Below are 13,071 nucleotides of genomic sequence, written 5' to 3' on the forward strand. Positions count from 1 at the left end.
TTGCCTCGTAGTTGATTTATTACGAATAATTTCAATGTTATCTTTAAGTTTTCATTCAGGAAACTGTCAAATCGACTGGCCTGTCTGAAGCCTTGCTCAAAAACAGCTGAGCAGTCGTAACCAGACACACGGGCCTGTCGAGCTTTAAATTTCCCCGTAGAATGAGGCGGTGTTAGGCTGACGCACTCTTTCTTAATACTTCACAGCACTGTGGCCTTGTAACGCCTCATTTTTATTTTCTATGGCAAAACAGGCAGTGCACTGCAAAGATTAGCATATATCCGGTGAACCAATTACTGTCAAGCATCTTGGACACCAGAGGGAAAGAATACCTAAACTCATAGAGGAGAATAGAACACTAAACAGATTTCAAATAACAATTTGAAGCAATGCAAATCTTGCATTTGGATTTTTGGATTTCCATTTTTCGTCACATCCAACCCAGAGTTTATACTTGACTGTCATTTGTTTTTCAAATTCATGTTGTCCTCCTTGTGTTCCAGTAATAGCTCATATCTCATTATTATTATATTCGGCTACAGAGCAGTTCATATTTTGGTGGTGTCGTATGGTAATGGTCCATTACATTGTAAATCTATGACACAAGTTAGCTGAATTAGGCAGTGCAGTCCAAACTTTTCAAGACCACAAACGGACAGACGTTGACCCCACATGTCTGAAAGTAAAATGTCAACATTCTCCAAAGGAACACAATCTGGCATCTGTGTAGACGAGGGAGCTGGCAAATTCTGCTCCCGATAGCAAGGAAGTCGGTGTGAGATGACGGGCTTTGACCCATCATGGCCATCAGAGAGGAAATAACAAAAAATAAGCGAGAGGATGTGAACATTTAAATAAAAAATGTTATGGCCTATAAATGCAAAAATCAAAGCCGTTAAAGTGAAATGTTAAAAGTGACCCTGAACCGTTAAGTTCCCCTTCTCTCAGAAATGCATTCTGTGAGGCCATGATGCAACCTTTTGAGCTATTCAGAAGATTTTCACAGCGACGAGGCTTAAGATAAGAGTCAAACAGCTCCCAAGTTAAACTTTAAACCATTTGTGTCGTTAATATACTTTTTACTGCAGAGGATAGTCACACATTAGGTCTTGTCCTGACCTTGAGTGAGTTTCTTCACAATTCTTTGGAAGAATTACATATCAGGACTGCATTCATTGAGGACATTTTGGGCGGACATTTTTCAATCTGTGCTACGGTTGCAGTGTTGTTGCCATGCCGTCCCTTCATGTGTCTCTATTTAGGGTCGCTCTATAGCCTGGTTTTATTTGTTTCCAGGACAAGCTCTTGAGCTCCAGGATGCTGTAAAAAAAAAAAAAAGCCCCAGGAGCGTCTGGCACCAAAGATGTGGGGAAGTGAGGGGAAAATCTCACTGGGTCAACAAGAGTTGTCTGGTGGGTCACAATTGTGCGTTTCGTAAGTTGGCCACCCACTTTCAACATCAGCCCCCCACCCCATATGACCCCTTTCCTATCCTCATTCCGCTAATTAGGTTGAAGGTTGTCATGTTGTCTGGTTACATTAAGGTCAAGTTCAACTCGTGTGTTGTTACAAGAGGCCGGGCGTTATCTTATTTGTACCAGAAGAAGATCTGCACTTGTTCTTATCGGTAAAGTGGTGTTTGTATATAAATTCAAAGGTTTGGAGATCCAATGAGACGCCTCATCCCCCTCCAGCCCAATCCACCACGTTTAGCACTTACATTGGGATTGAGCATGCAAATTTCTTCATTTTTTTCTGCTCTATTTCTGCCAGAGATGCGTCATTTCAAGCACAACACCAAAGATGCCCGTTCATCTTCCAGCCATGAGCATAGCTGTTAGCATTAAGGGCCATGTGCAGGTCATTATTCCCAGATTACGCATCTATTGCATTTATGCATGTGTTTACAAGCCGGCAGTTGAAAGCACATTTGTTCACTTCGAACTAAACAAGACCCTAGGAAGTGAATAAAGTTGTATGTTTTTTTTTATATTATTATTAATCACAGATTAAGACTACTGGCTACTCTCAGCATGAAATAAACTCTTGTTATTGCCCCTCTCTGGGCGATTACAGCGAATATTTGATCCCGTGCTTCCCCCATGACGTTACGCGACGAACCAAAACCATTCAATAACTTGAAATGAAAGTTCAGCTGTAGTTCAAACCCAACTGCACCACCTTTTCTTAGTGCAGCAAAAAAAAATTAAAATGGTATCATAGTTTCACTGTTAATACTAAAAATGTTGCTTTAGGGTGTTTTAAAGACTGAATGACTCGCTTAATCCCAGCCAGCCCCGATGCACAGAGCTGTTAAATTGTCTATAAAGCGTCTGGAACGTGATACCCAACACCGTCCCTTGGCAGGCAGACTTTAGTATTCATCTTACAAGGGTGAATCGAATGAACAAGGTCACTGTCCTGACGTCTAGCCTCCTGAGGCTGAAGAGAAGGAATCAGATGGCGGTGATGAGGAGGGGGGATAACAAAAAAATGCAATCTAGTTAAAGAATTGTAAAAAGTGAAGTCTGAGTTTGATCTGGGACACTTGATTGCTGCCTGGCTGATGATGGAGAGGTCTGATGAGATAGATGTGGACATCAGTTTTGCATCCTGTCCTATTGACCAAACATGAAATGCTGTGTAATTGTGATTATGGTTAATTTGCCAAGTTGAGGAATGATTTGAAATGTTCTCTACACTAATATTTCTCGCATTTCTCATTCAAACGTCCAACACTGTTTTGGCATTTGCAGCTTCTTAGAACGATATAAAGGTGTGGCGCTCGCCTGCAGTTGCATCCACTCGAAACAACAAAAGGTGTTAATGTCACTCAGGGATGCTGAGCAGACTGCTTGGTCATGGCCTAATTCCTGTAAAGCTCCAAATTGCCTCATGAATATGCACCGATGAAGGAATTAGGGTCATTGTTGCCTGTCAGCCCGATCAATATCCTGCTGATTTTGGTGAGCGACGCAGCAGTAGGAAACCTCTAGGCCTGGCATTGAAGGATGTTAGGTGGGTAACTAGCAGAAAATGTTTGGCCAAAGGGGTCACAGTTGAAAAATCCACTCTCAGGAAGAAAGTTCTGCTTATTTATATATCATTTGAAGGATAATGTCAGCTTAATTATTGTTTTGTTTGTTGCAGAAGAAGTGTACAGCTTCATTTAAATGAGTGAGAACATAGATGCCAGCTATTGTTTAACTGTCTATTGTTTGTATCTTTAGTAACACAAATGAATTGCCTGCGATTTAATGGACAAAATAAATGAAATAAATGACTCTCTGGGTTTCTAGTGCGAGAAGCCCATTCGCTTTTAGTGAGAGAGTTGCACTCTGGCAACATCGCCTGACCTCATTAATCAGAGCCGGAGGGAAAGTAATGCAGCCGCGACGTGCAGGGACGCATCGAGACAGTGAGCCATCAGCTTGTGTCGGTGTGTCTTTCTTCTGTTTTTTTTTTTTGCAAATTGCAAACACAGGATAATTGACATGAGAAATCTTTGTCAGAGGATCAGTTGCAGCTGAACCCACCAGCATTTTTTTTTTCTTTCCAGGAGATTCTATTGAAAGCATCCCTGATGAATCACTTGGTGTTTGTCACAGTGAGTCAGCGCGCCGCGCTGGATGCAGAGTAACTGCTCGCCTTCTGTTCTCATTCCACACCTCAGCAATGCACTTCACACTCAGAATAATTCAATGGGCAGGGGCCACTGCATAGTTGCTCTGCAGAGGCCATTAAAAAAAACAAAAAAAACATGAACACCAGCGGCCTCAGTGAAGTTAGCTCCACGTCTTGTTGTTCGTCGAGTTGGGGGTGCCAAGTGATCAGAACGTACAGCTGCTGCCAAAAGTCAACATTGCAATAAAATAAATAGATTCCAGTAAAGCCGTGGAGTGGATGTAGGTGACGTCTGCCTGGAATAATTAAAAGTGCAGATATAAAAACAACTGTTGTAGTTTTACTGTTCCCCTCAACTGGGCTTGACAAGTATAAGCAACACTGTAAAAAATATGAATGATTTGTTAACACAGTGTTATAAAAATAACTTGTGCGTGGCTATTCTATCTGTGTACTGACTCACTTCTCAATATGCAAGATTTTGATCAAACTTTTGCTTATTTTTACACAATGTTCCCTTTTTTGTAGACACTTTTAGTTGAAGTTTACTGTTTGCGTTCTGAAACGTGGCCAAACTTGTTACTTTTAAATGATCTGCAGTTTCTGCACCTCCTTGTGGCATCTTTCACTTTAGCACTGTCCATGTCGGGTGCTGCAACTCACCATGATGTTCATTATTGATTCATTTGTCAGTTATTTCCTCAATTATACGATAAATTGTTTTGTCCATAAGGGAAAGGTGACTATCATTTGATAGTCCCTCCCAAACCTCAAATTGACCCCTTGTTCATGTCAACGAATTGATAATTTGTGAGTCATTTAATAATTGATTATTTCCCATTCACCACAGAACAGCTATTTAGGACACGTCATGTCATCTTGTGCATCTTTGCAATGACTTTAAAGATGTTTTTTTTGAAAAGAAAATGTGTGAATAGACATGTAATCGAGCAATAACTGAGACACATTGATCCATGGATACAATCTGAGCTGTATTTTTCATGTATGTGCTTTATTTGATTGGAAAATACAGTTACACATAAGATAAATCTCTAAAGAGGATTGGCCAAAACAGCCCAAAATGCACCAAAGAAATCCTCTCAACTGTGCCGATGGACAGTCCGTGTCTTCCCCCATGTGACCGTGTCATGACTTACAAATTATAAACTTAAGTTTTCTCCTTTTAGTTTAAGAGTAACCCATTTTCACCTTGACTCTACATCCCCACATGAGTCGACGGCGCTCGCAGCAGTTGACAGTAAACAGGATCCTCTGCCGGTCGTTGCACTCGCGTCAGCTGATTTTAAAAACACAGCGCGTCGGCATATTGTGCAGTGAGCGTCACATGTGAGACGGCCAGATAATTGTCATGTGAGAGCGGTGGCGTGACGCCAGCGCTGATTCACGATCACACACCTTTTTTTGTTATCTCACACACACGCACGTAACGGTAAACTCATGTAACCGCAGTTAACTGCAGTCGTTAAACAGCTGCCTGCGTGAAAGTGTCGAAAAATATGCGATGGCTGTTAAAATGCAATACATTATTTTATTCTTTTGCATTTCCTCTCGCCGAGCGACTCCATTTGTCAGGACAGCGTGACTCGGTATTGTCTTGTCATCGCTTACATTAATGTGTTTTCAGACAGCTGTCTTCTGCATTTTTTGTTCCCCCCTGTCAACGCAACTGTAAAAAGAAGTGTGACATTCACTGCTATGAGTGATATTCACCGCTCCACCCAAAACAAACAAACAAAATGCTGAATCCTAACAAACTGCTGCATATGTGGGTCTAACGTTGACATCGGTTGTGTTGTTGTTGACATCACTGCTGTTGTGATCGCATGAGAGCTGAAACAATTACTCCATTATTAATTCATTACTCAATCATTAGTCAACTATTAAGTCTGTGAATGGGTTTGAAGCTTTTTTATACTATAATTTTTTCTGATTGTTGCAGCTTCTTAACTGTGAATATTAAGAATAAGACATTATTAACCGATTGTGTAAATAATCGTTAGTTGCAGCTTGAGATTGCGTGAATCCACATATGCGATCGATCCGTGACCTTAGAGTGAATCTCACATGTGAACGCACTGAATCTGAATGTTGTAAAGGATTATTGAATGCATCCGTTTGTTGATTGCAGTGAAAATGTGAATCAAATGTCAACCATGTCATTGCAAAAAAGTCCTTGGAGCTTTGAACATCCTCCTGAGCACTGGCTGTAGATGTGCTAAATCTAACCTGTTTTTACAGGTAAATGTTGCTTTTGGGTGAATTTCTGCCATTTCCCCTCATACCAAAATGTGTCTGCGGTTGACGCTGCTCGATATATAAAGATACAAGTAAATGACCATGTCCCACTATCTCACGCCTGTAATGATTACTGTGGTTGTTGCATAATGAAAGAGTGTGTGCGTGCACTTCATGTCATTTCTGACTCTCCTGGCTTGCTAATTTTTCCAACTCGGCAATTTACATCCACGTATCGCCTTCAATTGCATTATCTCCTCTTCTAATTCACTAAATGTGTTTGCCCTGTGGAGCGCTGTTGTGATTGCATGCCTTATCTGATTTTTTGCCTGCTAATTATGAGGACGAGTTTTAGCACTTGCCTTCGACTCGAGAGCTTTTAAATCGGCTCTGAGGTCATTAATCACGCCACTTTGCCTGAATATTGCAAAAGATTTTGTTCGCTTACACGGTTAAAACTTCGAAAAAAGGGATGGTATATGTCTCCACTCTCTGTTAGAGCCTCTGCTACGCACACAGAATAGTATTTTAATGACCTCATCCCTGGCTATGATGAGGCCACCAAGGTCTAACTGCATATCTGATGGTGATCGAGCACTCGCATTTAGACTACACCCATCCTCAATGAGACTACAGTCAGGTAGTGGATATAGATTAGATTGTGACTTGTTTGGATTGTGTCACAGGTGAGTTTTGTATTTCAGTTTTAGATTGTGTTGATATTTGGCCTCAGTTGTATACGCCAGATTTATCAGCTCTGTTTTCCTTTGCTCTCCCCCTATCTTTTCTGATCATTAAAAGTGGTACAATGCTCTTACCCGAGTGAATTCACTCCCCATCCTGTTTAACAATTGCACTGACGTAGAGAGGTTTAACTTCATCTTCGGCTGCTGGCAGCCTCTTGTGTTCTCCTGCCTGTGAGATTAACTTTCATGATGCTAACCCAAATGTTGTCTCGTTTACCAAATCCTCTGCCTCCTCTCCCGTGCCCCGACCACATGCCGCAGTGCATTAAAAAGGCTTTTATGGCTAACGGGGGCTCTCAAGCACAGCAATGATGTCGCCAGTTTTCAAAGCAACATTGATTTTACACTTACAGAAACCATCAGCTTTGTTGTTTCAAAGTTTGGGGGAGACCAAAGAAGGGGGCAAATGAAGGATCAGCTCTGAGCTATGGCCTGTGGCCACTGGATCAGTGATATTCTCTTGTGTTGAGCATATAATCTTCTGTACACCGAGAGTATCAGTGATTTGGTCCAATGTGTTTCTATTTCATGGCTCAACAATCAGCTTTTCCTCCATACTGTTTACTGTGTGAAAATGACCCACATCTGATGTTTTTTGGCCTACCTCTCATCGTGCTGCTAACTTTCTCAACTTTCTGCCGTAGTGAAGCTGGGTGCTCATTTAGCGTGTTACAACCGATTCGGCTCGTCTCGGCACGGCACGGTTATTACTAGTGCTGGGCACGCCAACATGTTAACGGTGGTTAACAGTGTTAGCGCATGACGCATTTCCATGACGATCATGTGATGTCATGTTTGTCGATCATGTGAGTCCAGGCACCGTTTACCAGTTAGCTCCTTTAGCGCCATTTGCGAGCCTACAGTCGTACTGGAGCGGTACCTGTGTGCCTCTGTTATTAAAGTTTAGCGTAACTTTAGAGACTCATTTTAACAATCGGGAGTCACGTAAACATGACGTCACACGCGTCTTTTTCGTCATGGAACATGCCCAGTACTAGTTTTTACTATTACAGATACTGACTAGAGATAGACTGATGTGGGTTTTTCAGGGCCGATACCGATCCTGATTATTAGTCGTGAAGGAGGCCGATAACTGATATTTGGAGCCGATATTAATTAGCAATAAAAACATTTTGAATAATACAAACACCAACACTTAACTTTAAATGCCTTTAAGCATATGTTTATAAAATAGCTTTTCAGATTTGCAACATTTCAAAGGTTTCTTTATCTTAGACAATAGACATCTTTGTTTTAAAAATCTAACACAAACTGCAGGAAGCTCCCAGGCTCAGCAGCATGTCTTATAAAGAAATTAAAACTTCGGGGGGTATCGTCATTTTACTCAGTTTAAGTTCATATAGTTTTTTTTAGTTTTTTTTATACTGTATATATATAAAAACAGCCTTATTGCAAATTATCCACACTGGTTTTAGTTGGTATCAGTTTGCTTACTGCAGCAAATTAAACTGAAAAGGACACGCAACTGAATGACTGCTGCAGCAAGGTCCAAAATTTAAGTGGCCATAAAGTCTAGTTGTATAGACAGTGTAGTGATCAATAGTGCAGTATGAAGCATAGAGGAGTGTTGGCCTGGAACGCTGCCACAGCTCAATGACTGTAGTAGGCACCCTGCTTTTTTAAAACATTTGATAAGCAAGTAGTACAAATTGCAAGTAGCTGGACTGTTTAGGCAACACACAAACATATTGGTTGGTTGATTGTTTTATTGCTTTGGATTATGAAACCTCAATAAAGAACTGAAAGGGCATTAACTAGTGTAACGGCATGGTTTACTTACTTTGCAACAGTGATGGTTTAGTTTAATCACAACTTTTTTTATATTGAGTTTTAACTATAGATATTTTTTGTACTATTTTGCAAGTTGCTGAACAGTACAACCAAACTATTTCCAAAAGGAACAGAGAATTTAGGCCAAAGAGATCACTTTTTAATCGCAAATTGTGCCAAGTACAGTCCTATTTAACAAGGCTGTAAGACTTTGAAGTACACTCTTGACTGTTTTGTTTAACTCCAGAATTTTTAATTTTAATTTAAAAGCTGAACAACAGTAGGGACCTTTTTGTAAAGTAAAAGGTAACTGTTCCTGTAATCTCTTTCCACCGCTTGCGCCTCGTCTTCTCTCTTTTATCGAATGCCTGTGCTGAAGTAACCTGTTGCCTGTACTGGCTGCGACGTGGCTGCTCCCAGAGCTGTTTCACCCTCGACGTTGTGTTTAGGATGTCGTCTTTATAGGTCGTCGAAAAGGTCCGCCGTGTTGTGCGAACACTGTCTGTGCAAATAATTGTTGTTTGTGGAAAAGCCAAACCATCCATCCATCAATCTTCTACACCCTGGACAGAATAGAAGGTACGATAGAAGGTACTACGACCTTCTCGTCCTTTGTGGTCGAAAAACTAAGTTAAATCTACTCCAGTGTTATTGATTTGCTGATTGTCTTTGTCATATGTTAAACTGAACATATTTTGGTTTGAAAAGTCTGTATAGGAGTCATTATTACTGACAATTAATACAGTAGACTGCAGTGATGAATAAAGATGCTGATAAACTGCTAATCAACCTAATTTCCGTCGCTTTAGATTGGCGCTGCAGGAATCTGCATTGTCATATAGAATTAAATGAGGAAATGAATAATTAACAGCAATTGTAACAGCGAGCCCATTAGTCATAATCTGGCCCCGCTACCAGTCGAGGTCTGCAGTCAGACTGATGGTAATGGTAGCAGGAGTAAATAAAGGTCATTAATTGTCACACACCATCTGTTGTTTGGGGCCCAGTGACATGTCAAATAGCTTTTCCTTCAGCCATCAGGGGAATTAAAGCAAAGATGTAGGACTGGTGATTCATCTCTAACACCGGGGGAACAGTAATCACAGTTGCCGTGCCTTAAACTGAAGAAGGTCATGTCGGTGAACTTTTGCTTCCTTGTATTGATTTCATGCAGCGGAGCCTGTGCGCATTTACATTGACTGCTGAACTGCAGAAACCAAGAAGGAATACACATGTATCTTTCACGATGATCTTGCACCTCTGTAGTCTTAACAAATGTTCTATATATATATATACAAAAAAAATGTTATCGTCACTCTCATTATGTCGCCTATATTTGATTCTTATGCCCACTGAGCATTCTGAGGCACAAACTGTTACAACCTTTGATGTGCGCTGTTGCCATGGTGACACATGTTCTTGTTAATTGTGAGATGAGCAGAAAAAAGGGTCTTTTTAAAACTGTGTCCAAGTCGCTCTACTCTGCTTTGCTATGACACGACAGACTCTTCTGCCTCCATGATTTTGTGCTTTGTACCCACTTGATTTTCGCTCGTAGATTAATTCACTTGAGGTTCATCTGAGGTAACGCTGCCAAAATTCGCCACTCACTGCCTGCATTTAGGCACCTCAAAATCCATTTAAGTTAAGTTAAGCATGTCATCCAACTATCTAACAGCCATTTAGTTAGTCACATGATGCATTTTTGCAGCAGCTAATATGGCTATATATTGCATTTATTCAGGTTCGAAGGACAAAAATGTGTAAAGTACCAATTTAAAGCATTCAAAGTCATCAAAATCAACAGATGCCAATCACAAAGAACCCCCAACAAAAACTTGTTTAATCTGAAGCGCTGTCAAGGTCGTCCATTTTTATGGCTGCGCCAGGATGGATTTATGGGAAGCACTCCCTACCTGCCACACACACACACACAGGTTTGTGCAGCTATTCATATTAGCACACTGCACTGCACTTCCATTCATTTTGACGGCCTAAATAAACCTTAAAAATAGCCAGTAAATACCTAACCACAATTCAAATATTAGCCCGGTACTGCCAGGTTTTCTGTCTTCATGAGGACTGATGGTCCTGACAAGGTCGGCGTTTGTGCCAGTAAAGGTCCTAAAGAGACACACACACTCTTTACACAATAAAAGTGGGTGATTTAAGAGTGTGACTTCACTGTAGCCCGAGGACACGAGATGAATTTCAACACGTGGCTTGTGTCCACAACTCTCTCTCCCCCGTCGATGCTCGTGTCGCATCTTTCACCGGCTCGTAGCATGTGCCGTCGTCGTTCGGTCAATACGGAACGGGCTTAAATCGATGGACTCTTGTACCGAGGCTCAAATTGAGCCGCGGGAAGTTGATCATCTTTCCGTCCACAGACTCACAGACACTAGCCACGAGGCCTGGGATATTCTCATGGCGCAGACAATCTCAGGTCAAAAGAAGGTGACGCATTAGTTTCTAATAGATCCAGAGTGAGGATTAATCACTCATGATTCATTCTATTGCCTTGTTATTTTTGGAACGCTTCAGGGACCTGTAATCACTTTGAGCTCAAAACATTATTGCGGGATTTCAGAAGAATCCTTGCACATTAAAAGATCTGAATTTCTGATTAGATTTATTGCATTTTTTGCGCGACTCATGAAATATACAGTATGTTATCTATGATGCTTTCCTGCACCACCATGAGCTCAGGGGATGATGTATGCCGTTTAAGTTGTCCCTCACCACTAGAACCAGCTGCTTCTCTGTGGCTTTTGAGGATTCTGTCCTCCCACATTTTCCTCGAGCTCACTCCTCTTTGCGTTATCCTTCTGGGATCACGGCTCTTAGCCTCCGATGGCCACAGAAAACCCACTATTCTTCTCTCTTCCGTGTTTTATTGGGTCATCCCTGTGTGAACCTGTGATTAATGTTTCTTCCGCTCACAACAACATGACATTTTGGATTTCACCGGACTGCGTTGCACTCACACAGCAACAATTCTAGAGACGGAGGCTTTTTTTTTTCGCCACTGTGGTCACCGTACAGTGATGATTCAGTGGGAGGAGATGAGTAACTGTAATGACAGTAAATTATTAGGTGCTGAACAAGAAGATACTAAAGCACACAGAAACACAAAGACGTGCTCACTGTAGTTCGCGCGAAAGCTCATCCTTTTTTATTGCGAGTAGTGCAGCCCAAGAAAGTAGTTACCTGAGTTGATTTTAATCGAGTCCTTGATTAAACATTGATGCTCACAGAAATGATTGGCATACTCAAGTTATTCAATTTCCTTTTTAATATTACAGACCAGTCAGTCAAACAATCAAGACAAAGTAGATTCATCAATAATGAACGAGCCCATTAGTTTCAGCTCTAAAGCACTTAAACCACACATGCTGATGCACACAAAGTGCAAAGTAAACCTAGAGTTAAGTTTTGTGAATGGCCTTTGGAAGTGGGATGCATAAAACAATCTGTTTTGATGCAAGTCCATGAACAAATTTGCCGATTTTAACTTGATCTTGAGGGGTATCCTGGTCTCAATCAAACGTTTCAGGTCTTTTTGTAATTTTTTATCCTATTTACAGTCAAATGGACCAATAAACACGGCATTTAATGGGCGATGTATGTGGCAGGAAGTGATTGACGGCTAGTACTGTGCAACAGGTGCATGGCTGCGTTCAAAAAAAGCCCAAACTCGAGGCTTACTATGCTACCTCAAATATGCTTAAATCCTTGCAGGAGCTCTTCTTTTAAAAGGGCAAAATCATTCCTAAGTCAGGGAAAAGTTCTGGTTGAACAGAGAGATAAGAAATGATACTCAAAGGGTCAAAATGCCCCATCTTACTGGGTTTTTTAGTTAATAGGAAAACATAACATGCCGTGCAATGCATTGGCAATGAGACAAGGTTGTGAATTGTATTTCCAGGGTTACTTATGTGAAATGCTTGAAATTGTGATTGTGTGGTTTTATACATGGGGAAAACAGCACTAACTAAAATTCGGCATGTAGGAAATTCGGATTTTTAAATAAAAAGTGTCCGATGTGACCATTGAGTGAAGAAAGAGATCACAGGCTGTACAGCAGAGCAGAGCAGCCAGTGTTGCTGTTTGACTGTTGATTCACACTGGAATGTGTGTGCCAGAATCTCCATGTGTTCACACCTAAGTGAAATCCCGCCTCGTAAAAGCTCCATCAGCATGACTTGTTTGATCTGCAAGACACACAATCGATGATTTTGTTTCTCTCTCCCCCACCCTATGCTCTCATCCTTATCCCATGCCAATCTTCCCGCTCTTTTTTTTTTCCATCTTCAACACGTTTTTTTTTTCTTCTTCAGTCTTATCTAATCTGTCACACTCCTTCCTCCCCGTCTGTTTTCTGTATCCCTCGTCATCCTTCTTTCCTCTACATGTGATTTCTCCTACCTCATCTGTCTTTCTCCCTCCTGATCTACCTCTTCACACTCCCTCCCTCCCTCCCTCCCTCTCTGCTTCTCTGGCAGGCTGCTCATTGCAGTGAGTCAGTATCATGGAGGCAGGCAGCGGGGCTGCTGCAGCGGTGGGGAGTGCAGCACTAGGACTGCTGGGAGCCACAGCCACGTCCAGCCATGACATCCTGGACAGGTAAGCCCACCGCTACGCACACTCTGTG

General features: G+C 41.5%; 1 protein-coding gene across 1 annotated transcript in view; it reads left to right on the forward strand.

Annotated features, from left to right (window-relative positions):
• Positions 1–12,948: 12,948 nt before the first annotated feature.
• arhgap32b (Rho GTPase activating protein 32b) overlaps positions 12,949–13,071 on the forward strand; it is a gene marked incomplete at its 5' end in the record, with an annotated part of 74,219 nt that continues 74,096 nt past the window's right edge. Inside the window, one exon of the mRNA XM_083910538.1 lies at positions 12,949–13,043. Coding sequence (XP_083766664.1) covers positions 12,949–13,043 — 95 coding nt within the window. The remainder of the gene's footprint in view (positions 13,044–13,071) is intronic.

This window comes from Microchirus variegatus (assembly GCF_963457635.1).
Source record: "Microchirus variegatus genome assembly, chromosome: 2".
In the NCBI taxonomy this organism is placed as follows: domain Eukaryota; kingdom Metazoa; phylum Chordata; class Actinopteri; order Pleuronectiformes; family Soleidae; genus Microchirus; species Microchirus variegatus.